At 35.2% G+C, this 26,375-nt stretch overlaps 3 protein-coding genes across 5 annotated transcripts; 1 reads left to right on the plus strand and 2 right to left on the minus strand.

Annotated features, from left to right (window-relative positions):
• The first annotated feature begins 1,292 nt into the window (after window positions 1-1,292).
• Window positions 1,293-8,569, plus strand: LOC132282521 (uncharacterized). Its single transcript, XM_059784236.1, has 3 exons — window positions 1,293-3,096; window positions 4,570-5,003; window positions 7,560-8,569. Exons 1-3 carry the CDS (start codon window positions 2,190-2,192, stop codon window positions 8,337-8,339), a joined length of 2,121 nt encoding a protein of 706 aa, XP_059640219.1. The 5' UTR covers window positions 1,293-2,189; the 3' UTR covers window positions 8,340-8,569.
• Window positions 8,570-11,412: 2,843 nt separating this feature from the next.
• Window positions 11,413-17,012, minus strand: LOC132282522 (glycine-rich RNA-binding protein 2, mitochondrial). Of its 3 annotated transcripts, none has more exons than XM_059784238.1 (5): window positions 16,925-17,012; window positions 14,028-14,172; window positions 13,875-13,943; window positions 13,112-13,218; window positions 11,413-12,228 (listed from the first exon to the last, which is right to left on the minus strand). In XM_059784238.1, exons 2-5 carry the CDS (start codon window positions 14,161-14,163, stop codon window positions 11,641-11,643), a joined length of 900 nt encoding a protein of 299 aa, XP_059640221.1. In that variant the 5' UTR covers window positions 14,164-14,172; window positions 16,925-17,012; the 3' UTR covers window positions 11,413-11,640. The 3 variants fall into 3 exon arrangements, with proteins under 3 accessions (XP_059640221.1, XP_059640222.1, XP_059640220.1); XM_059784239.1 differs by having other exon boundaries at window positions 16,880-17,001; XM_059784237.1 differs by lacking the exon at window positions 16,925-17,012 and adding an exon at window positions 16,591-16,825.
• A 2,475-nt stretch (window positions 17,013-19,487) lies between these two features.
• LOC132282946 (exocyst complex component EXO70E2-like) lies at window positions 19,488-22,820 on the minus strand. The gene has a single exon (XM_059784789.1). The coding sequence runs from the start codon at window positions 21,642-21,644 to the stop codon at window positions 19,728-19,730; it is 1,917 nt and encodes a 638-aa protein (XP_059640772.1). The 5' UTR covers window positions 21,645-22,820; the 3' UTR covers window positions 19,488-19,727.
• Window positions 22,821-26,375: the final 3,555 nt, after the last annotated feature.

The following is a 26,375-nucleotide window of genomic DNA, read 5'->3' on the forward strand; positions in this document are numbered from 1 at the left end:
CTTTTCTACATGTGATGTGGTCTCCAACTTGTTTTTCTTCTTTTATTTTTTATTTTTTATTTATTCACAAAAATAATTACACAACATTTTGTTCTATAAAATTATCCAAAAATAAGATTTTGGATCTTGCGTGCAAGTTAAATTCTACATTCGAATAAACAATCATTATTCATCATGAATTTCAACCATGATAAAAATAAGGCTTACGCATTTGATTTCTCTATATTTTTTAAAGCTTTGAATATTTTATTGAATCTTGAGCATGGAAGACTAAAAAAACCAAAATTTTAAATTTTATTCTGTAATATTTTATCAAGTGAATGGACCTTAAAAGTTATCACAAGTATTTCATATTCCAAAATTCTCATAATAATTGTAAATTTTTTCATAATGCTCTAATTAATCTAAATAGTTACAAAATGAGAGACTGCGTGCTTTTTAAGATTCTTAACAAATCATCATTTTGGCAGTCAAAAATTCATCTGAGAGTTTCTGTTCAATTCTCAATATTTTCAAACAATTCTTAAAAAAATTATGAGTATTGCAATTTAAAGTAATTTTCCAATCACAAATTTGTCTAATTAAATATGAATTAATATTTTATCAGACAATTAAGTACAAAAAATACTCCCATCGTCCAAAGCAAAAAAAAAAAAAAAAAAAAAAAAAATTGGTTCCCTTTTGGGATCAAACATTTTAAGATGATGATTTTAGTATTTTTTTATTATATTTGTTGTGAAATTAGGGTCAAAAATAGAAAAATAAATAAATATATATTTTTTTGTGACCAAGAGGGAGTAATATCTTTTGAAATAAGTGAGAGACTGGTAGCCCGTTAGCCACCATAAATAACAACTCTTATATTTTTATTTTTATATATATTTTTATTATTATAAGAGTGATAATTTATGTGACCAACCAGTCTAATTAATGGAATAAAAGATAAAAGTTGATTATGATGATGCCATCCCAGTTAAACACTTTCACACTCCACCTTTCTTTACTTAAAAAAAAGAAGAAAACTTAACATAAATATTTTAATTTAAAAAATTCTTGTGCTTAACAATTATTATTATTATTATTATTTGTAAAATCAAATTTTGAGTTACAAGTATGTTATTTCCTATATGAGAAGATCAAATAAAATGAAGTGTGAAAAATATTCTTCTGTCACTTTACTTTTTTTCGTTTATTTATAGCGTATTATTTATTTTATAGGGTAGTTGTATTTCTAATTACAGAAAAAGGAAAAAGGAAAAAGGAAAAAGGAAAAGAGGCACTCCGTTTTTTTATTACCTACCTCTTCTGCCTAGATAAGGAGGAAATGGGTGTTATGATTCCGAGGAATGCACATGGTCTTGGAATATTGGGTTGGGCATCACATGGCACGCCCTTTACGGTGATATTTTTCTGTGTCAGAATCAACCCTTTTCATCCTCCTTTTCCGCTTCTTTCATAGCTCAGTAACTCCAATTCTAATGGTGAGTTTTCGCATGGTGGGTCCTTCTCATTAATGGGTTTTGCTGCTCATGCGTTGCTGTCAAATGGGTATTGCTTAGATTTCTTGCATCTTTTCACGGCTTTGGTCTATGTTGTTGGTTGTTTCTGGTAAGGGTTTGGTTGATTGAAAGTTTAGATGTCAAGGAAGGACTCTATTTGGGGCTCTTGTTCTGATTTTTTGGCCATTGTTTGTTTCTTTCATTGGAGTTCATTAAAATTAGAACGGAAAATTTGTGTTATTTTTTGCTTAATCTTGTCTTGTTGGTAGACAATTTTTTTCTGGGTTTTAGGGTTTTGTTCCTGCAAAATTGATCATTTCTTATTAAAGAAATGGAGGGTTTTTGTTGGTTGTTAGGTTCAGGCACTGTTTTTTGGTGGTTGATTACTGAAGACTTTTCGCCTTAGGGTTTATCGAAATTGAGAATTGAAGCAAGGACATTTTGTTCCATGGAAAGTAGTGTGCTCTTTTATTGATTTGGTTTATGTCTTCTTGTTTTTTTTTTCTTCTCCATCTGATTATTGCCCTGGTGAGTTAAGAGGGCCTTGTTTCTTGATCCCAGCATTGTATCTTGTTTCTGGATTCATGGAATATTTCGTCTTTGGGTTTTTCAGTCTGAGAGTTGATTCAAAGAAGAAAATTTGTATTGTGGAATTTGGGTAGTGTTCTTACAGTGGAAGGGAGAGTGAATATGGATTTCTGGATTGCTGTGGTAGCTGCTGGTGCTGGCTACATTGCCAATCGTTTGCACATTCCTTCGAGAGATGCGGAAAGTTCATCGGAGTTACTTTCAAGGGATTCCAATTTTGTGACACCCGAATCCCCACAGATGCGGCATCTCCATGGCAAGGGGTGTCCCTTCCGCAAATTGGCACAGAGAAGTAAACTAGGTGAAGATGTTTCTTTAGAAAAGGAACAGGTTACCAAAGGTGCTTCCACTGCAGAAGTGGCTTCTACTAGTGGGTTTGGTGGTGAAAAACTGGTTAATTTAGACAATTGTGAAGACTGCCGTGCACTACCTATATCAAACTTACCACCTCGGTTCTTGAGAAATGGAGACCTTCAAGGGGATAAGGAAGGAGCTGGAGTAAGTGGTGACATGGGTGAGAACTCTGGTGATTCATTATTTGAACATTATACAGGAGAAATGAGCTGTCCTTATGGTTCTGCGAGGAAGAGAAGCTCTCTTAGAAGTATACGATCCACTATGCAATATATAAGACCTCTAAGTTCTCTGGAAAGTTGCCTCATGGCTCAATTGTATAAGGAACACACTGAAATGGAGGAGTATGTGCTCACTTATGTACCATCACCATCTACACCGTCTGTGAGGCCATTTTTTGTGACAGATGGGAGGAGAACAATCAACAGATCTACGGGTAATTGTTTGAGTGCATGGAATGGAGCTGGGGAAAATAAGCTGCATAACAAAACTTCTTCAGCAGAGAATGAGACTGTCTTTGGGGTTCCTCCACTACCAAATGTTGGATCCGTGGAGCTCCCAAGGAAAATTGAAGTTAAGGCGCGAAAGGGGCAGAGTAGAAAATTGAGCACTTCCAGTGAAACGGACAATGGAAGACACTTCCTTTCACAACCTGGTATTATTTTCAATCCCTAAATAATAACTTTCAGCATTTGCACAAATATTCTTTTGATAAAATGTAAGACTTTGTCTGATAACTACTTCTAGTTTAAAAATTTTAAATTCAACTTTTAGATAGTCATATATGGTGCAGACATATAATGTGTAATCATTACATTCATCATCGTCGTCGTCGTCATCCTTGCCTTAATCTTATATGAATGGGGTCGGTTACATGACTTACAAGCCATATCTCCTATGATACTTAAAATCGTTTCTAATAACTTCTTCCCTTGTTAGTTTTTTGTTGCCCTCTCTGTCTCTTACCTTCTATGCAAACTGGTTTTCTTCTTCTTACTGGTGCATCTATAGTTCTTTGTTATATGTGTAATCATTACATTATTCAAAAACAAAATACTACTAATAAAAGTAAGGCCGTTCCATTTCAGCAAAAGACCTACACCTCAGTTACATTGCTTTTGATCTGCTATCGTGGTCATGATTCCCCTACACTGTGGTTTATGGCTTTCTATTTGTTTCAAATTCACAGTAATGTTACTTGGCAAGTCAAACTCATAATGGTTGTGAAAAGCCATTGATGTGAACACTAGTTTATTAAAAAGGCTTTGCTGTTTCGGAAATTTTGAGCATCACCTGTTTTTTTCCAATTTTATCTAATGTTTTGTAGCCTAAAAGAAACAGGAAGAATCAAAGTTGAAAGAACAGTATTACTGTTCACTAGAAGTAGTATGTTAACTTAGTCATCTGTGTAACTGTGAGACACTTGAAAAGAAAAGAAAAATAGAACTTTTTAATAATTATAAACCTAAATTTTTTAAATCTCCCATTTTGTTTTATTTTTCAGTATTTTTAAAACACTAATAGGGGATCATTTCAGATTTTATATGTTATTTGTCATCCTTTTGAGCTGAAAATTTTAATGCCTTGGGAAATTGTAACTTTGTCTTTTCTATGTATGACCAGTCAGAAGATTTTGAAATAATATTTTGTCTGTATGTGCAAAAAAATGCATCCTAATTGTATTTTAATCCAAGCAAAACATTGTATGCTGTTACTGTTACATAGTTGGCACAAGGAGCAATGTTTTTATCTAGTTAACATATTCATCAATAGAATCTTCTTCCCCCCCCCTCCTTTTTTTTTTTCCCTGTGTGGGGCACTGCACAGTGGAGTTCTAATCTGGGTTAGCTTGTACCTTGAATGCCTAATACCAAAACCCTGACACTAAAGTAAAAGGTCATTTTATATTCGAGCTGAAAACCTTCCACATTGGCTCTAAAGTACTAGGTAACCTTAAAATTCTTGCTAAAAACCTTCCAGGCTTGCAATTACATGTGAGACCTTTCGGTAAAATAGGTTTTCAAGTGTTTCGTTTATATAATATTCTACTTATTTAGTTACACCAATGGTGTTTATCTGTTCATGACATGGTCATGAGCTGACACTTTCACCGTTTCACGTTGACCAGGATCATTCCACGGGGCACTTATTTTCTGTCTCGGGATATCTGTCGGCATAATATCTTCTTTCATAGGAAATAAACGGGAGATGGACAAATTGAATGAGTTGTTGAAGCAGACAGAGAACTTGGTTCAAGATCTACAAGAAGAACTTGAGATCAAAGATTCATTAACAGTGAAAGAACTTGCCATTGAGGATTATGAATCAGCAGATACACATGACGATTATTACAACAGTAGTGCACAACGTGCATTTATACTTGAACAGAATTTGGATGAATCAACAAAAAAATATGATGGTAAAGAATCACATGATCAGAAGGCAGAGGAGCATTCTGAATCCATGAGTAAAATTGAAGCAGAACTTGAAGCTGAATTGGAGAGGTTGGAACTAACTATAAATTCATCTAGTTTGGAGGGAAGACTGGCTGATCTCCCAGAGGTAAGCATGCTTATATGCCATTGCATGCTAAAAACTTCTTGATGTAGTTTCATGCTGATGGTCTATCTTTATTACGTGGGAGTTTTTGTGTGACTTCTTTAGTACTTGGCTCTTTTTATGTCTATTCAATTGCATATTTTTACATTGTCCGAGAAAAAAATCATTTAATTAAGTACCGAGCATATCACTTGCACAGTTTCACATTTCTCCAGTTCGGTCATGTTTTTCTTTTTTTAGGTCTTCATATACAGTGATGGCTTTTTAAAAATCTATGTTCCTTGTATTTCATCTGCAGAATCTAATTGTTCTCCATATTATGATTACTTTGTGAATAAATTGTTCGTCTCCTTCATGACGTTGTATCTAGATACTATAATAATCCAAAAGATATTCTTTTAAAATTTCACAAAAAAAACAAATCAAAATCCTCAAGGACATTGGTCTTGTATGGTTTACATCATTTGTGTATTAGTGTGATAACAATATATATAATCTATTCAAAATTTATTACAATTTACATCTATTTAAAAATGTTGGTTTTAATTCTTCAATCAGGTCAAATTTGATATTAAATTGGGCCAGTTAATTCTCTAGTTGACTAACTGGTGCCCTTCTTAAGTGGATCGGATTTGTGTGGATGGTGAAGTGGCTTGCTGTAACAGGTGCTTGCCCATTTACCCAAAAGTTTAAGCTGTTAGGTAGTGCTGCATACCCACCAATTTATACACAATCACTCTCCCATCCGAATCCGATGTGGGACAAATCTCCCCTTGTAACATTCTCCCCCACCGAACTCGCAACGCCCTCGTTGCGGTCAGGCCACTCTGCCTACCCCGGTGGTTCACCCGGATGCCTTTTGGGCAGAGCTCTTGGCGTGGCACCGGATTAAGAATTGGTCTGGTTCTAATACCAACTGTAACGGGTGGGAGCTTGCCCATTTACCCAAAAGTTTAAACTGTTGGGTAATGCTGCATACTCACCCATTTATACACAATCACTCTCCCATCCGGATCCAATGTGGGACAAATCTCCCCCTGTAACATTCTCCCCCACCGAACTCATAACGCCCTCGTTGCGGTTGGGCCACCTTGCCTATTCCGGTGGCTCACCCGGACGCCTTCCGGACAAGGCGCTTGGCGTGGCACCGGATTAAGAACTGGTCTGGTTTTAATACTAACTGTAACGGGTGGGAGCTTGTCCATTTACCCAAAAATTTAAATTGTTGGGTAATGCTGCATACCCACCCATTTATATCCCAATTACTCTCCCATCCGGATCTGATGTGGGACAAATCTCCCCTTATAACACCTGCCTATGTATAAGTTCTTTGTAGCATTGTGGATATTTGATGTAATACATGTATTTTTCATGTTATATATAATTCTGTTGCTAGAACGCTTGTGTTTGCTTCCCATATGAAGGAATGGTAAATCACATAATTATCTAGTTACATAATCTAGTTTGACAAAACCTTTTTTTTTTTGTTAGAGATTATAAGTTTCGTTGTACCTTTAAAGATTGCAAGATCTCTGGTGATTTCTTTCGATGATTTTAGAAAAGTAGAGGATAAAAGTTTTATCGTCTAGCACCAATTTTTTTTATTTATTATCATTTAGATCATTTTTCTTCTAGATGAAAAGATAGAAACTAAAGAAGGAAAATCTTTCTTAATGAAAGTATTTTCCTATGAATTGTTATCTTCGCTTCCTTTTGGATCTTAGCGACTACAGAATTTGAAGGGTGTTTCATCATTTGGACTTTATCAGTTTATTGTGACAGACTGAGCTTCAATTGTTTCCTCCTAAATTACCAAGGCAATCATATTTTTATTTTTTTCTTGGCCATAGGGAATAGGCAATGCAATTGAAGCGGGGATTTGGTGTTGCATAGAAGTGTTTAGACAGTCTCATCCATGAATCATCATTATTTTGTGGAGGTTGAATTCTAGGTGGCCTTGCAATGTGACATTGCAGAAGAATAAATTTTTTTTTTTCCTTTCTTGTTTGGTCATTCAAAACAAAATAATTAATAATTCTATTTAAATCAGGAAAAAAAACTTTGAGGAAGATCATTTTTTTCTTTTCTTTTTTTCCCTTCCTTTCCATTTCCCCATTAAATATGTGAACCAAATATAGAATTAAGAGGCAACTAGAGTTCTTGTCTATATGCAGTCTGCTTATTTATGCACATTTTGCAATGCTTTTACAATATTATTTTGCCTTGTGGAGAGAGAGAACTCATCCTTCTTTGACTCCTGCGTTTCTATTTTTGAATAAAACTGCCCTTCTTATTGATAATTCATCCCTCACTTATTGCTATAGTCCCCTTCCCTGTAGTATGTTTTTGTTGATCTATCCCAACTCATATTATCCATTAACTTTTGTGATGCATGACAAATATTTCATCGGGCAACTCTTATAAACGTGTTTATATATACATATACATATATGCACATGGCAATTGGTTGTATATAGTTAGAATGGATTTTTCATCTGTATGAAATTTCCATATGAAATTGTTTGTTATCTGAGATTTAATGGAGCTTAAACTCTGCAGCTTGACGGCAACTTTATACCAGACATTGTTCGCGGCGAATTAAAAGCAGACATATTTGATAGACAAGCTAATGCCCAACCTTATGCTGACCAAGATGGAAGCAGCACCTCCACAACTCACTCTGCTAACTATGCAGTTTCTCCCCGAGAACTGAGCTTACGTTTACATGAAGTCATTCAATCAAGACTAGAAGAACGTGTCAAGGAGCTTGAGACAGCACTTTTGGACAGCCAGAGGAAGGTTAAATTCCTGGAGTCAGAGTGTATGAATTCCCGGTGGGGATTCTCAAATGGCGAAATGGGATCTTCCTCTATCCAGGGTAGTCCAAATGCTACAGAACAACAAAACCTTGCAGGTGAGCCTGTGGTTATCAATCTATCAGGGGAAGCTCTCGATGCATACAACAATGCTTATGATGAATTCATGAACATAAATGAGTCGGAAGAAGATGATTTACCATCGGCAGGTGACAAAAATAACCATCAAGAGGATTCAGATCCATTTGAGAGAAATCTACAGTGGGATCTCAATGGTGAAGCTAGCCATTACACACCACACCATATGATGACTAATGGTTATGAAGGGAGGGAGGCAAGAACATTGTTAGAGCACATTTCATCAGACGATATTTGTGCATTTGGAGATGATGACAATGTTTATGATGAGATGGAAGAGCTGCTGATCAAGAAGATTGTGGAGAAAGCCAGGAAAGGTTCGCCCGTAGTTTTAAATGCTCAAAGGGTGTTGTTTTCCGTGGATGAAAATGAGCATTTGAGATGAAACACAAAAGGTTTTTGCAGTATATAGAGTTAAAGAGAAGTGTTCTCATAGATGTTGATGCACAGATTTTTTTTTTTCTTTTCTTTTTCCTTTGTCAACTATTTTGTACCCCAAATTGAAAAACCGAACTCATTAAATTCTTCTAGTTACTTGGGAACTAGGAAATTGTTGCAATCCCAAGTGTATCTGCAACAAAAATCAATGACAATTTTCCTTTTCTTTTGCAGAGATCAATGGAATTTCGATCTTTATAAGAGTGGGTGACTGAATTTATTTCAAAAAAATTGTTCTTATTTATCACTTGAACTATTTGCGCATTTATGATTGGACCACATCAACACTTGGACTATTTGTGCATTTATGATTAAACCACATCATCAGACTTCTTGCCCCTTTTTCTATATCAGCCAAACTCCCCTGTAAGCTGAAAGTGTGAAACGTGACAAAGAGGACATTCGCCTTTAAGTTAGGCATATCTCAAAATTTTAACTAAATATAAATCAAAACATTAAAACATTATAGTTGCACTTGAAATGAATGTTTTATCTTCTGTTTTCATTTTTTTTAAAAATATTTTCAGTAACATTACTGGCCTTTTCCATTAGAAGTAATAAATGGATTTTAAAGGAGTTCCCAACAATTGTTGGTACGTAGCATTCCTCATGAGTTTAAAGTAAAGAGGCATAGAATATGGCATTTAAATTCTATTTTTTAATGGCAACAGTTTTGGCTCAAGCTTCTTCATCTTGCCAGTAACTCTTCTAACACTGGAAAAGTTGAAGATTGGTTTTTCTAGATGTGGGATCTGCAGCCGCAGCGGACAAACCTGTAGCTAACTTATTCGAATTTGAGGAGATATCAATCCTGTTACCATCTGGTAGAATGGTAAAAGAGAGAGATTGGATGAAACACCCAACTAAATCATTGTTCATTCAATAAAGGAAAAGTAAGAGAGACGAGTTCAATAAAGTTCAAAACAGATTAGTTCAATAAAGTTCAAAACCCTCACTTAAACAAACTGATTTATATCCTTACAAGACATATATAATAGTAAAATAATATCACCAATCCTTGCCCACCCTTTCCTCCTCCGAACACCACAAAAAAAGACGACAAAAATATTTCTTAGAAATGCTTATTCAATTTTCCTCCACTCCTGCTAACCAAAGCATGGAGTGGCATTGCCTTGGAGCACAACATATAATTTGATATCTGTAGGCAGTGTGTTGTGCACTTGCAGATAAAGAGAGGGAGCATTGAAAAAGTACCGGCAAAAGATACACTTAGGCTATGTTTGGTAGGATGGGTTTGAAGGGGGAGGATAACATTAGTTATAAGGGAAAGGGAAGGAAAGGGAAGGGAAGGATAAGTTTAATCCTCAATCGTGTTTGGTTGATTAATGAAGGAAAAGAAAGGGAAGGATAACAATCATGTTTGGGAAAAGAAAGGAAAGGGAAGGATAATAAAAAATTTACTATTATGCCCTTTATATATTTTAACAGATAAATTTTTAAATTTAAATATGCAACAATATTTTTGCCCCAAGATTCGGTTCTAAGGCTCAGTTTGGTAGCAAATGCCACATTTATCTTCTCTTTCCAAATCAATATTTCAAAACTCAACAGCACTTAACTAATTTATGCAGTGGTATTGAGGCTAAGCAGCCCAACTCTGCCATGAGAAAATCTGCTCGTGTGTAGCTGATTAAGAATGGGAAGAAGATCGCTGCATTTGTACCCAATGATGGTTGCTTAAACTATATCGAGGAGAATGTAAAAGTCTTCGACAAAACTAGTGTAGATCTTCTTTAATTGCTTGCTTTGTGTTGTAAGACACAAAGCAAGCTAAATCTTATAAAAGGAGCCGGCTCAAGTAAAAGTGGAGGAGGCTCCAATATGAATGGAGCAGGCTCTAATATGAGTAGAGCAGGCTCCCAAAATGGGAGGCGGCTCATTTCAAGAAAAATTGTTCTGGGAATCAATTTTATGTCATGTTAGGTGGCAGAAGTAAAACAAAGAAAAAGAAATGCAATTTACCCAAAAATAAAAAATAAATAAATAAAATGTAACTCACTTTTATTCCTAAAATGAAGTTGAAATAACATTCATACTCAAGAGCACAAATGAATTTCCTATTAAAAGTTTGATTTCCTTCAACAAAAAAGATGATAAAATCAACAAAACAATAATAAAGTCAATGAAATAATCATATTGGTAAGTACTGAAACAATCAACAGATCGCATAGAAAACCCAATTACTAGATCTTCCCTCAAGCTAGTAACAACAGAGAAAAGTAAAAAAATGATCATTAATTTAATCTTTAAATTTGGCTTCTTACTTTTTTGGGTGAGAGGGGTTTGATCACAAATGTAATCAATGATGATCAACAACATAAAACAGTAAGTTAGGTTCTTTCTGACTTTATTTAAAAAAAAAAAAAAAAACTTAACAACCCAAGGCATGAAGTGGATCGAACATACAGATCCACCAATTTCTTGCAAATAATGACCCCAAATTAGGAAGTGCCGAGATATAATGGGAATAGGACACTTGAAGGGAGCCGGCTCAACCATGATCATGGAGCCGGCTCTTATGGGTTTTTGAGAGGTGCCAAGTGGAGCCGGCTCTTCCTTTTTGTAGAGCCGGCTCCACATTTTTTTTGGAGCCGCCTCAAGTAATTGCTGGAGCCGGCTCTCTTGGGCATTTGAGAAATCCCGAGAGTTGGTGTATGCAGGCCAATAATACAGGCCCTAATATGAAGAGCAAATTTGAGGGTAAAATTGGCTTAACAAATATTTTGTATGCCATTGCCTGCCATTGCCTTCCTTTTCCTTCCTTATCCTCCCAATTTTGGAAGGTTAAAAAATTACTGTACGTTGCTTATAAATAACCCTCCAAACCCCTCCCTTTCCTTCCCTTTCCCTCTACTAACTTTACCCAAACACAATTTTTTTATTACCCTCCATCCCCTTCCCTTCCCTTTCCCTTCAAACCCATCCAACCAAACTGACCCTTAAGATTGAGACAACTTTGTAACTTTACTTCAAAAATACCAACTAAAAACGCATCAAAGTTAGGTTCCAAAACCAAATCCACCATTTTATGAAATAAAGAAGTTGGCAGTAAGAATCCAGAGAGGGTGAGTGCGCTAAAGCAACAGACAAGATAAATAAGAACAATTTACTTATAATAATACGCAGAAAAGGAAGAAAAGTCAGAGTACTTGTTCTCCTTTTCTTTTCATTTTACCAACGGATGCAAGCAAGTTTTTCTCCATTAACTCAGGCTTCTCCATTAACTTTCAGACCTGTCTGTTGGCATAGCCATCAGGCTCATCAGCCCCTTCCAATGGATCGTCTGGGCCAAAACCGCCACCAGCATCAGCCTTGTTGCCACTTTCAGCATTGGCATAACTATCAGTGCTAGCGCCACCACCAAACCCCTGGCTGCCACCAATATTACCACTACCGGCATAACCATCAGTGCTAGCGCCACCACCAAACCCCTGGCTACCACCATAATTACCACCACCGGTAAAACTATCGGTGCTGCCGCCACCACCAGAAACACCATAGCCCTGGTTGTCACCACTTCCAGCAACACCATAGCCCTGGTTGCCACCATAATCACCACTACCGCTGCCGTAACTGTTTCCACCAGCATAACCACTGGTATTACCGCCCCCACTTCCGTAGCTATTGCCATAACCACCACTGCTTCCATAATTTCCATAACCACCGCCACCACCTCCATAACCACCGCCACCACTGCCTCCATAGCCGCCGCCGCCACCATAGCCGCCATCACCATAGCCGCCGCCACCACCATAGTTAGTACGTGGCGGTCTTTCATTTGCATAATTCACTCTTATCGTACGGCTATGAAGTTCCTGGGAGAGAAAAAAGAATCAATTATCGGAATTATCGGATTTCCCAGCTTATATAGCACAACAACCTATATAAGGAAAAAAGTTTAACATGTCAATATCTTGAACCAAAGAAAGCTACTATATGCATACCCAGAGCAAACTGTCTAAAGCAATCTCCGACCTAAGGAATTATTTATACTAATCTCTGGAACCAAAGGTAAAAAATTATTTCTCAGATAAGATAATTACAGGTGGCATCATCCTATGTTAAATTCAGACTCACCACGTCGGACCCAGGTACATGTCCTAAGGGGTTTATTATTTCTCTAGAAGATGCATACCCAGGGCAAACCGTGTAAAGACCTAAGGTGTTATTTATACTAATATCTGTAACCAAATCTCTAATATAAGGTAAAAATTATTTCTCAGATAAAATAATTACAGGTGGCATCATCCTGTGTTAAGTGCAGACTCACCACATCAGACCGAGGTATATGTCAAGGTATATAAGATTAGTATCTTTACATGACTCTTCTACTGTGATAGTTGGGGATATACATATCACCTAAATGCGGTGTTGTGCCACCAGCCCAAAATTGGTAATAAGGGTGGAGTGGAGGTGTAACATGTCTATAAACAAGTTGATATTAATTCCACAGCACATCCAGTCAGGAATAGCACATGTAAATTCAATAATTCAGTTGATATAAATTCCACTCCAGTCAGGAATAGCACATGTAATGTCAATACTTCTGCAAGAAATTTTGCAACCACCATCAATTTTCTCTATTTCATTTACTAAAGAATTTCCATTGGTCACATATCATTTTATACCACCAGCAACAGCTAGCAAGCTGTCATTCAATTCAAAGTATATTTGCCAAAAATGGAACAGCAAAAGTACCTGCCCGTCCATGGCCTGGATAGCACTGGAGGCTTCCTCGCTATTGGTGAAAGAAACGAAGCCAAAACCTCTCGACCTACCTGACTCACGATCCATAATAACTCTTGCTGCAAGTAATATCAAGCTTATCAACAATAGTAGCAGAAACTCTCAGGATAAAGAACTTGCCCCCCAAAAGAACAAATTTTCAATGCTAGTTTTTTTTTTAGCTAAAGGGGAAGTATTTTCAATTCTGGAATATAGTTCATTGGGGCATCCTGATCTAGTTTCAACACTTAGAGGAGAAAGCCAAATGATAGAGCCCGTGCTAAGAAGGTCCAATAATACAAATTACAACCCAAAAGAAAAGATGTGCAAATGCTGGCATTCACAGTCTGTCTAAAGCCCATGGAGCTAAGACTTAAAAACATAATGCATCCATCAGAAAGAACTGAATGGGGGGGCACAATAAAGCACTCCTTTTTATACACGGATGCTATACCCTTTCGAATTCTTTATTTTGTATTCAGTATCTCATGGACACAACACCAGAATTCAAGTATATACAGACAACCAACATACTTGGTCTTGATCCAATGTGACATATACATGTATGCTATGCTATGCAACTATATTTCAAGTTCAAACCCTTATTCATGGTTGCTAGCACTTTTTAAACTTACGACGTAATTTTCGCATACTGAATTACAGAAACTCAAACATGTTTCCATTTTTTATTCCTTTTGCCTGATAACCAACACTCTTCTAAATTTAGATTACTTACCTTCAACGACTTCCCCATACTTACTAAAAGCTTCTCTCAGACTTGTATCATCCGTGTTATATGAGATTCCTGAAACATCCAAAGTCAAATTATCACATCACTAAAAAAAGAGAAGGGGTGATCATAGTCACTACTTTAGGGATCAGGATGCACCTCCAACAAAGACTTTCGAAGTTGACATGCATCTTATCATTTGGAAGATAGATGGATTGGATGCAGAAATATCTGAATTCAAGTGCTTACTGACAGTCTGCCCGAGGATACTCCTGGCTTTACTAAAGAAAGCCATTGTTGAAACCTAAATATAGAAGAAGAAATGACGTCTCCATCATTACATTCGCAAGGACATGAGTTCCATTGAGAGGGCAAAACTAAAAAAATCTCTTTCTATGGTTGACCATGGCAGATACCAAGAGATGAGAAACTAAAAATTCACGAAACATTTTGGCATAAGTCTCATAAACTAGTTAGAACCAAATTGTTAATCACATTCACTCCCATTAAATATTTGCCACCTTGCTGCTTTCTAAACTATAATTAATTAATAGTTGTAGTATAAAAAAAATCAAACTTGGAGAAGAACATTTCACAGCAGAAATATTTGAAAAGATTAATAAACCCCACCCCACTCCACCTGCCAGCACCGGTGGAAGTATAATTCCTGGAACATTTAAAAAAAATAACAAACAAAAGCAGGCATTGACACAAAAGGTATAAACACATAGCTTAGATAATTCCCCAGTATAGAATGAATTAAAAATTTCGCATACATGATACAACTAAGTTACTAACACACTAAAACATATTAAGCTTTGATTTGCATCAAGTTGGGAATTAAATTCTCAAATTCAATATCATGTAGATTTTAATTATGAAGTTACTGCATACATAATATAAGAGTTATTCACAAAACCACATAGTTTTCTGAATGTTGATTCTTAGTTCTTAATAGTTCCTACATGTGATTCTATGCCAGTAAAATTTGGAGAAACAAGCTTTGAGCTATTAGAATATTTTTTAAATTGCCTCTCTACGCATTCAAAATCCAAGCTGAAAACTTCCCTTGATATTAGATTTGTGCATCATCTAAAAGATCAATCAATAAAACAATTCATAATTTCAACCAGCTCATGCAACTAAAAATCAGCTGTAAACTAATAGTGAACTCAGGATGTTTTCCTGCAGACGGTTGAATGCTATTTGCCAAAAATAAATGAAACTCTCAAGATATTAGAATATACAAAAAAATAAGCTTTCACAAAAGTTCATACTTGACACACAAAGCTTCCAAACTACCCTATCTAGAATGTGTCTTAAAAATATTAAGTGTAAACAATGCTGCTTTAGTCAATCTAAGTGCTAAGACTGCTACTTACTCAGAAAATAAAGCCGGCTTCACTCACACAAGTTGACAGCACACAAACTCAACATTTCACGCTTACCATCACAAAGGGATGACGAAAGTATTGATGTTTTAGCTTCCAGTTAATCAACTTTTCAGATCCCAATTAGAATGCAGCAATATGAAACATATATCATATACCATACCAATGTAGTTTTTCCAACGAGGTGATTTTACACATTCAGAGGAGTCTATTTAACACAGTAAATTAGATTCCTATTCAAGCCAGAAGGACCACTAGAAAATTTGAACAGTTTTTAAGTGTTGTAATATAGTATTATTTCAGTCCATGAAGGGTATAGACTGTAGAATGCACAGATTGTATTTCCAACAACTCTAGCCACTCAAATAAAGACACTGGAAGAATTTTTCATAAAAAAAAATTACCTGCCAACTCAATCATAGGGCACAAACTCAAACAGCAAGTCAACTTAAAAGTTCAAAACAATTCCTCGATGTCCATGTGCAACATAAGACATCCACAAATTATGTTTATAAAGCAAATAAAGAAATTTGCATCTTTCATACTCCACAGATTGTTTAAAATAGCACCAGATACTCCACAAATTAGGTTATATCTAAGAACATCTGACAATCGATTCTGGTTCTACAATAATTTCATAATTATCACTATAATTCTTCAAAAAGCCCAACCAAAAAGCCCAACCAGTGTCCGAAAACCCATCAAATATATTTCCTTTTATTGATTTCAAAATTTTGAAAAACCAAAACAACCCCTCTTAGAAATTCCGGTTCATTCTCAGTGACAGTGGGACAAGTAGAGAGCAAATGCAAAGAAAATGTAGAAAAATAAAATAAATTCAATTCTAAAACCTAAATAATCATTGTTAAATGCTATTAATGGGATAAAACAATAAATAAGTGGCTAGTTCAGTGGTTGTATTTTTTTGCACTTAGAAATATGCATTCAGCATTTATATTTCGTATTTCCATTTTATTTTCTAACTTCCACACAAAAGTAAGTTCCTAGACATTCTTGTTTTCCCTCACACTATTACAAACCAAAAAACTTCTTAGGAAGTGGGCCCAAAATTTTCATTTTCCACCACATTCCTCCTCATGATAGAAGGCAGACACACACATTCAAAGTAGACATTTGCAGCATCCAAGGTTCTGTTTGGTAATATTTCCAATAATTAATCTCCCTTAAAACATATAAATACACACATAAGATATTGATAAGTGGTTTTATCTTTTTGGGTAAGATGTATAAGCCCTCAACAGTCAAGAGATACATAAGTAACCCATGAAATGCAAACAAAACAGAGCGTAAATAGCTTGAAAAAGAAAAACCAGTTTGTTAATGAAAGAAAATCTCAATCCAGAACAGCAGATCAAGCTCCAGCCACAAAAACCGATCAACAAGAAATAGATCATAAATCAACATACAAATCGATAAAAAACAACAATCAGAAAACATTCCGATGGAACCCTAACTATAGAAAACCAAACCCAACCCTACAAAACAATAGTAAGAACCAAGGAAATGAACAAACATTTCAATATATTGACTAGGAAATGAACAAACATATCAATATACATATACAAATATACACAAACGAGCAAAAATAGACCCGAAGACCTGTCGATTGCTGGTAAAATCTAAGGATTAGGGTTTGTGGAGTACCAAGACGGCGAGTATCTGTATTGTTGCTGAGACTTAAACCCTAGAAGGTTTTGTGAACGAGGTGGGTTTACGAAAGTGACATTTGGAAATGATATAAAGGGTGTTCAAACGGACGTACACCGTTGGATCTTGTTTGGACTGTGTGGACCGTTGGATTAGAGTTTCCTATAGCGAACACATTGCGTGGATACTATTAAGGATTGAGCTTGACTTGGGAGCTGATATTTTTATTAGAGGAGAGAGAGAGAAGAAGAATCGAGAAAACGTAATTCTTTAAAATAAATTCTTTAAATAATTCAAGTGTTTGAAAACTACCACTATTTTCTCCTCCACAACAAAATTTAAGAACCTATATATCTCTCACACTCTTTTATTTTATTTTCTTTCTACAAACTAAAAAAATAAGTCATATTTTCTTTTTATATTTTTGAGAGGCGGATAAAAAATATATAGATATCAAAATATCATAATAAGTAAATAACTAAGTTGACATTAATTAATATTTAAATTAAAAACTGATCATACTTGTATTTTAATTAATTTTTACGTAATTACTTCCATTTTGGTTATTAACAAATTAACATATTAGAAATAAAAAAAAATAGAATAAATAAAGAAAATTTTAGTGGGCAATACATAAAATGTTTTATCAAAAATTTAGTAAGATGTTATTTTAATTTTTGCAATATTTTAGATACGTAATATAAATAAAAAGAATGTCAGTAAGTCCGTCCGGAGGGATGGCCCCTCACACATTTTCTATTATTTCTATTTGTGGTCTACAAGTTTAAATATTTTACTTTTTTTGCATTACTCCATTCTATTTCAATTATGTAATACACACACAACAATAAGTTATATTTGTGGTATTGATTGATATGTGGTTACAACATCTCCAATGGGTTCTCTTAATTTAGACTCTTCAAATTTGTCATCACCATTTTTTAATAGTCACTTTAACATTTTTCATAGCCACAGATATACTTCAATGGTGCATTTTCGCTCTCCAAAATTATTAATATTTTAATATTTTTAAATTTTTTAATAAAATTAATTTTTTAACTTTTTCCTAACGGCTATATTTTTAAAACGGCTATATCATAGTAGGGTTTCATTTATTTATAGAGGAAAAATAAAAGAGTTTTTTTTAAAAGATAAATATATATATATATATATATATATATATATATATATAATTATTTTTTAAAAAATTATTCAAAATATTAGTTTTTGTGCCAATATAGCCGTTAAGGCACTGTTTGGGTTAGCCAAACAGTGCCTAAAACGACTATATGTCAATATTTTAAAAAGTAATTTTTTTTTTGCCCAAAAAAACCTTTAAGGCACTATTTGTATCAGCCAAACAGTACTTTAACGGTTCTTTGGTTCAATTATTTTGAGGGGAAAAAAAAAGAGACAAAAGAAGCCAGAAATCTGTTTTTTTTTTTTTTTTTTTTCAGGCAAACATTCACTTAGGAACAGTGTTATGGGCTAAAACACTGTTCTACCCAGAATAAAAAAATATAAACAAAACTGATCCGAGCCCGCATGGCAGGCCCACGGCTCGCTAAGAGGGTCATGATTTTTAGCGACCTATTGGGTTGGGCCCAATTTTTGGCGATGCTATTGGAGGAGTCCAATAGCCAAATTCGGCTCAAAATCGCTTGATTTGAGACCATTGGACCTACTCTTATTTAACAATTACTGCATGTCATTTCAGATATCTACATTTTCCTTGCTTCTAACAAAATTTTGACTAGAACTCTTTTATCCCTTAGAACATTAAAATGGTGATTGAAAAGAAAAATTAAGATGCCATTACTTGGGACAATGATAAAAAGATCGGATTGTCAAATGTGAGAACCTATGTTCTAGTCTCACACATCCATTCTGTGCATTGAAAATGATATAAAATATTTTAATTTGTCACTAAAAGGGTGGAAAATTCCCGATGTATGCATTTCTCCTCTCTTTCAATGGGGAGAGGCTTAATATGCTATTCTATTTGGAGAAAAATCATACAATGTGAAAACCCAATGGGTAGGATCATTTTTGGCTCATATCAAGTCAAAGCATAATCTTCGATTATTTAACTTAGGAAAATTTTAATCAATATTGAGCCTCATTCCACAATATTGACTCCAACTTTTTCTTTGGCTTCTTGTTAGTCAATAACAAAGAATCACAGAGCATGATTTTTCCAATTAGAAAATGTGGACTTGAATTTTTTTCTTCCCTTATATTTTCTCTTCAATTAGTCCCTGCAAATGCACACTTGAGACCACACTAATTCCACAGCTCCCAAACTGAAGATATTGGCAACCTGATAGTTGCTACTGCTTGTTTTCACATTTATTGGTGCCAGTAAGGTTACTCTATTCTGACCAGGAGGTCACGGTTCAAATCAGGAAATAATCTCTCCGCATCCGGAGATAAGATTGCATAGATCAAACCTTACCAAATGTCACAGTGTCGGGAGCCTGTACTGGTTAACCCTCCTCGTGTACTGGTTAACCCTTCTTATTATGTCTAAGATAATAAAACACATGGTGGAAAAGGCATGTACGGTAGGCAAAACAATGATATGGCAGAACTTATATATTTGTGCCCATAATACAAATTGATATTATTACATGAGAAAAAGGTACAAAGGAACAATGCTGCAGCAATTTTCTTGAGAAATTTAGACTGCAGTCAAGTGATATAATACAAGCACATTTTGTAAATTACAATCATGAAACTACCAGGGGAAAGGAGACCATGAGGGCAGAAGGAATTCTAAAGCTCCAAAGCATTCTGATTTTTACTTCCTGGAATTGTGCAGTGACCTTTGAGAACCTTCAAACAGATCCAAGATATAGTTCTCCAAATTATGTTCAGTGTACTTAATGTACTTGTCCTCGATACAAATGGAGTATCTACCCATAAAAGTCCTGTATGCATGGATTACTTTCTGTGAAGTTGAGATTTGTACATCCTCCCTAAGCTGAACATCTGGGATAATCCATCCTGTCTGACTTTTGTATACCTCCTCAAAGGCAACATTGAAGCGCCTGCACCTCTCCCTAAGAACCGACTTCCCTAGCTTTCCGTCGTCCCTAAGCAATGACAAGACTGAACTCCAAGTGGCTCTCTCATAGCTTCTCGCGTGCTGCTGGAACTTCACGATATACTTTTTGATCCATTCATCCCCAAAATATGTCCCGAGTTCGGGGTCCTTAACTTTTTCCACCATGTAATGGATGTTATTCATCATAAAAATGTGCTTCAATGAACAATCCCTGTATAATCTGGATTTTTTGTCAAGGTTTGTTTCGAGAATGGATGCCACTGACCATAGGTAGCGTGCCATTGGACGAAAATGGTAGGAACAGGCACTCTGCCCATCCTCGGCATCAACTACTGTACCTAACTCCTCCCCATCTTGCCTCTCAAGAAGCAAATTGAGGGTGTCACCATATCCTGCAAGGGTCTTGATGTAGTTCATGACATACTTGGTGAGAGGGTGAATGCCACCTCTGGGGAAGGGGGTATTTGATGTCTCCGAGGCAACTTCATTCCCGAATTTCTTAAATGTGACCCTAGCAGAATTGCCTAATCTCATCAAGAGCTCGTGGAACTCGATCCGAATAAAAGAACCAAATTCTTCTGAGAATAGAGCATCTATATCTTGGAGAAGATTTGCTAGAACCTCGTACATGTCGATTAAGCAAAAAAGAATTTCTGGTGAATGGGGCCCCATTGCAATGGCTTCGCCAAAATTCAGGAGGCACAACATTGAAGTCTTTGAAGCCTCAACAAAACAGATTGAACAAATAGATCCAAATTCTCCCAAGACTTGATCAAAGAGCCATTTCTCACTGCAAAGATAAAACCGAATGACAGCCTTCATTGCCCGGCACCATTTTCTGATCCTGCAGTACAAGCTATCCCACTTCATTTTCAACACATCTTCAATGCTGAGTTTGTCCACCTCACAATTGATCAAAAACTCATTCAATGCAATTTCCCAGAAGCTAGTGAAAGCCTGGCAAAATTCCTGATCATAATTTGAAGCAAACATTACAGTTGCAATAGACTTTATATCGGAAACTACATTCGGATGGACCAAACTTATGATACATTCCTCGGATTCAGTGCTATTGCTCTCTCTCCGAGATTTGCCCCCCATTGAATCGTCCTCATTTGAAACTATCGATTCTTCACACACGACACTCCCTTCATAAGACTGAAAGGAAATGTATCTGGGCCCCAAAAATTGCTTACTATGAGCAAGAATGTGGATCAACTCTTTCTCAAGCCTGGCCATTGCCATCTGCAGAACACTGTGAGCTCGGTCAAGGAGCTCCTTCTGTTTCCCATTATTGTTTGACAGCAAGCTTCCTAAACTCTCTGTCAACCTTCGAACTTCATCAACAGCTTGTAGATACCTCGAAACTTCCTGAGGACCAGAATCCCATATCATCAACTGATTCGACTGCCAACTCATGACCCTTTGCTGAGCACAAATGAGCTGATCTTCAACCTCATTAGTCAACCCTGCCTTACTCTCAGTGAGTATGGTCATTGTAGACAAATGGGTGTCAAGGTCTGCTAGGATTTTCCTCATATCATCACTCAGATTCTTATTCGTCCACAACGCCTTCACGATGTGCTGAGCAGCAAGAATCACATGCTGTTCACCATCATGGGTTGGTATTACAGCTTCACAATCCCCCATTGTAAATGATAAAGCAGAAAGAATCACCAATACCAACCTCAACCTCAGATGACCCCTCAGAATTGCAAACTAAAACACTCCTGTTTGTGTTGAATAACAACAAAATCACTTCTTTTCAAAACCTATTGGGTATAATTCTCCAAACAAAGCTTGCACATGGACATGTGTTGATAAGGACAATACAGGGAATACAAATGGTACTGGAAAAACTTCTCTGAACCCTAATCTCAAAACCTAATTCAAACCCTAACCCCAAATCCCAATTGAGATGTTACAGGGAAAAGGAACCCGAGGCCGGAAGGGTTTCACTTGGTGGAGGCAGAAAAGTATCAAAACTTACCAATCTCAACTACTGACTTGGAATGATAGGAAGTAAGAACAGCAAGTTATACAAATAATCTGCAAATTTGAAAATCTATAATTGACAAATTGAAGATTAGGCCACCAAATTGAGCAAACTCATATTATTTACAAAGCCTCAAGGTTTCTTTCTCCTAAACCCTTTCATGTTCTTTGATAAACAATGATCAGTGGTAATCATGAAAAAATATGAATCTAAAACATAAAACCCAATACAATTAAACAATGAACTTGATCAAAACACAAGAACCAAGATAAACAATACTCAAAAAACAAACACAGAAATCAAACCAAACAACACAAACCCAATCTCTCTCTCTCTCTCTCTCTCTCTCCCACAAAACTGACTTTATAAAATTGCTAAAATATACAAGAAACAGAAAATAGGAATATGGTAGATTATATAACAATTAAAGACAACAAATTCATGAAAAAGTTGACAGACAAAGAACTAACTTAAACCTTGAGTGAGTTTACTTGGTTTCTGGAAATTGATGATAACACATGCAAAAATTGTGAAATATGAAGTGGGTTGATTTGGGCATGGTAAGAACAAGAAGCAATATTGAAGGGGAAATTAAATTACTCGTTCTTCAAGGCAGAGAATTGTCTGAAGAAAGAAAAAAGAGGAACCAGAAAGTGTGAGAAAATCTTGGGTTTTCTTGGAAACTAGAGAGAGAAAGTAGAATTGAAAGAAAAGCAAAATTAGATTGTAGAATAGAAAATGAGAGTGAAGCTTCGTGAGGTTAGAAAATTTCTAAGTTCGTTTTCCTTTTATTTTTTAATGTGAAAAGCCTCTCTGCAACTTCTGTGTTGAGCATACTCTATATCTATCAATCCGGCTTGACTTTTGACTCTTGGTGGTAACACTGTTGGGACCATCAAAGCTCATGTGACCTGACCAATGAACATGACCGATCAATCTGTATCTATAATTCTATATACTGCATCAACGCAATTTTTACTGGTCACTCTGCTAATTTTGTTGAATTTGTTCTGTTCAGTCACATTGGAAGAATGCAAAAATTTTAACCAAATTAGGGGATTAAAAATTAAAAAAAAAAAAAAAAAATGGCATCCTTTGACTTTACATAAGAAATACTTCAACGATATTATTTTTTATTCTGTTTGTTAGTTGAATTGTAGATCATTCTTATAAAAAAATTACATTTTTAAATGAAAAATAAGAAATGAAACTCTCACACGTCACCAAATTTGATTCAGAAATTAGCTTTTATTACAAATAGAAACTAAGTTTAGAAAAAACCTACCTAGACACCAATAAAAAATTGTGAAAGTTTACTATTACAGTAGTAAAATGTTGTTGTAGTGGCGAAATTATTTTTAATAAATATGGTGAAGTACACAGGGGTACATTGGGAAAAACAATCCGGAAAGCATTTTGATTTCTGATGAACCTCCTCAAAGACGGGTTGAATTCAAGGAATACCCTAAAGATCATAATGGGTCAAGTCAAAGATTATACCTGCGACTTTACTCTTTTATGAAAAATCATAATTTGATTATGTTTGACTTATGTGGCATTCAAGAGAAAAATAAATAAATAAATAAATAAAAAATTTGTTGTTTTGACAACTGATTATTATTATTTTTTGACAAAATACACACAAAAAAAGTCTAACATTTTAGATATAAATGCGTGTGGTACTCCTATTCGATATGAATAATGATAGAGAGATTGATAAATTAACCCTGAATAAGTACCGAATCTGACGTATTTTTGTCCACTTCATTTTTCTAAAAAATAATTATCTAATGCGTGATAAGAATAGTTAACTACGTCAAGTTCAATATTAATTTGAAGATTTTTTTTCAGTTCCCTAATATATATAGTCATAAAAATTCTCAATTTATTTTTTATGCACTATAAATAAATAATTTTAATAAAAAAAAATACGACTAACGACTAGGCATTAGATGAAAATATCACATATAAAATACTCGGAAAATATGATAAACTTTCTCTAACCATACATACACGGTGAGTAGGTTGACCATACAACTAACTACTTTGATTTAACTGCCAAAACATACAACTAACCACTTCATTGATGAAAAATGGTTGATTGCAATACTTAATTCATTTAATAGGCCAGTGCACAAATTGACAGGTCTCATTAATTTATAAAATAGTAAGATGATGATAAACTAATTGTGCTCTACAATATAAAGCAAAATTTTGGTTGGTGCTCTTAAGTTGAAGTCGGAAGATTATATGATTTTGGATTTTTTTTTTTTTTCAGGGAACCATTATGATATTGGAATTCCTAGGACCTTACCATTGTTGGTTATATTATATTGGGTAAAAGGCAATAAACCCCCCTGAATTATTAGAGTATTTCACAAAACCCCCCTATATTAACAATTGCCCCCTCAACTATTAAAAATGTGCAATTTAAGGACAATAGTCTAACAGCAGTTGACAGAAAAATTAATTGACCATTTTGCCCTTACAATAGACTGGTATGTCATTTTGTTGTTTTTTAACCTTCATCTGCTAATCCCTCTTGCCAACATTGACAGCACATCAAGTTTTATCACATATTACTGTTATGTGTGCTTTTTGCTAAAATTTGCGCCAAACAATCCCCATGTCTTTGATCATTGAAACCCTAAATTTGTTGCTCTGACCAGTGACCATTGAAACCCTAAATTTGCCAAAATCAAATAGTCATAAGCAACCAAATGCACAACAAGAAAAACAATTTAAAAAAAAAAAAACCAGTAACAGGGCAAATTTATACCGAAAGCCAGCAACTAAAAATATCCCAAACATCATAGTGTTATCTCTCCTTCGATACAATCTCTGGCTATGAATCGCAATCATTAACAACCCAATCACAAAACCCCAAACTCTAGCCGCAATATCCAATTACAAAAGTTGCCAACCCAATCACAAAACCCAAGAATATGTTGTCAATCATCAAGTAATCCCAATCGCAAAATCTAAAAAATATGTTGTCGTCGATCAACAAGCAAACCAATCGCAAAACCCCAAGAGTGATCACCAGGCAAACCCAATCGCGATCGTAAAATTCTCAACCCATCATCGCCAAACCCATATAAGAGAACTTTCACTGAAACCACTGCCGCTGCAACAGGCACATTGGTGGGTCTCGCCGTCGAAACACCATCGCCATCACGATCGCCGATTATCAGGCTTTATCGTCGTTAGTTCAGACTTTCAACCTTGTCGCCACCATGTTGATTCTTGCTGTCACCATCAGAATCTATTGCTGTTATATTCCTTGGCTGATCTTCGCCGTCATCGGATCTGCTGGTAGGATCTGCTTGAGAACGAGAGAGAGAGAGTTTGGTAGAGAGAAGGAGTTTCTTTGACGAAGCTGACTAGATTTGGGAGTTGGAGTGGGTTTTAAATCGGGTCAAAAGACAACCCGATTTAAATGGGTAATAAGGTTATTCTTGCCATTTAAAATTTATGCTTAGCTTATGTGATGTCACACACCACTTTAACGTTGAAAATGCACCGGAATTTGAACGGAATTGGGATATTTGCAAAAAAAGGGATAGTTTAGGGGGTTAATTGTAAAAATAAAAGTTTAAGGGGGTTTCTTGCTAAAGAGAGCATAGTTTGAGGGGGTTTATTGCCCTTTACCCTATTATATTATATATGTATAAAATATGCATTGAGTTTTATATTTATCCAGTAGAGTTCATCCACTTGACTGAATGTTTATTTTATTTTATTTTATATTTTTAGACATTACTTATGAATGTTGGTTTATACTTTATATATATATATATATATATATATATATATATATATATATATATATATTATCTCCAAGGTATATCAACAAAATATAAGTTTAAGTATTATATTTATTTAGAAAGTTCATGAACATATTGTAAAATTTGAACATAATAATGGGATCGAGAACAAATTCAAGAGTGAGAACGTGAGAGCGGCATAATTAAGTTATAAATAGTAAGAATTTGAGCCAGAACTCGCGCGGAGCGTAAAAGTAAGAGTGCACTCCAAACGTAAAAGTGACACTCACTAAAAATAATTGTGTAACTTAAAACCTAAGGAATCCTTAGCATTTATTTATTCATTGACAAAAACCAAATGCTTTTAAATTGAAAGTGTATCTCACGTTCCAAAGTCATCTAATTTGACAATGTGAAATTTTGGTCTTACTTCTGGAAAAAAAAAAAATTAAATTTTGGTCATTTTCACCTTTTTTATTTTTTTTATGGAAGAGAGGCAAGGCATAAGAGCTGACCTACCAAATATTAAAATTCAAAACTATAAGTTCGTTGTGCCATTAAACACTGAATGGGTACTCAAATTTCTTTAATGTTTGTTAATGGACTAAATGTCAAGTC

The sequence above is a fragment of the Cornus florida genome, unplaced genomic scaffold (assembly GCF_030987335.1).
Source record: "Cornus florida cultivar Cherokee Brave unplaced genomic scaffold, ASM3098733v1 CherokeeBrave_3.0.0_Hap2_Chr11, whole genome shotgun sequence".
Taxonomy (NCBI): Eukaryota; Viridiplantae; Streptophyta; class Magnoliopsida; order Cornales; family Cornaceae; genus Cornus; species Cornus florida.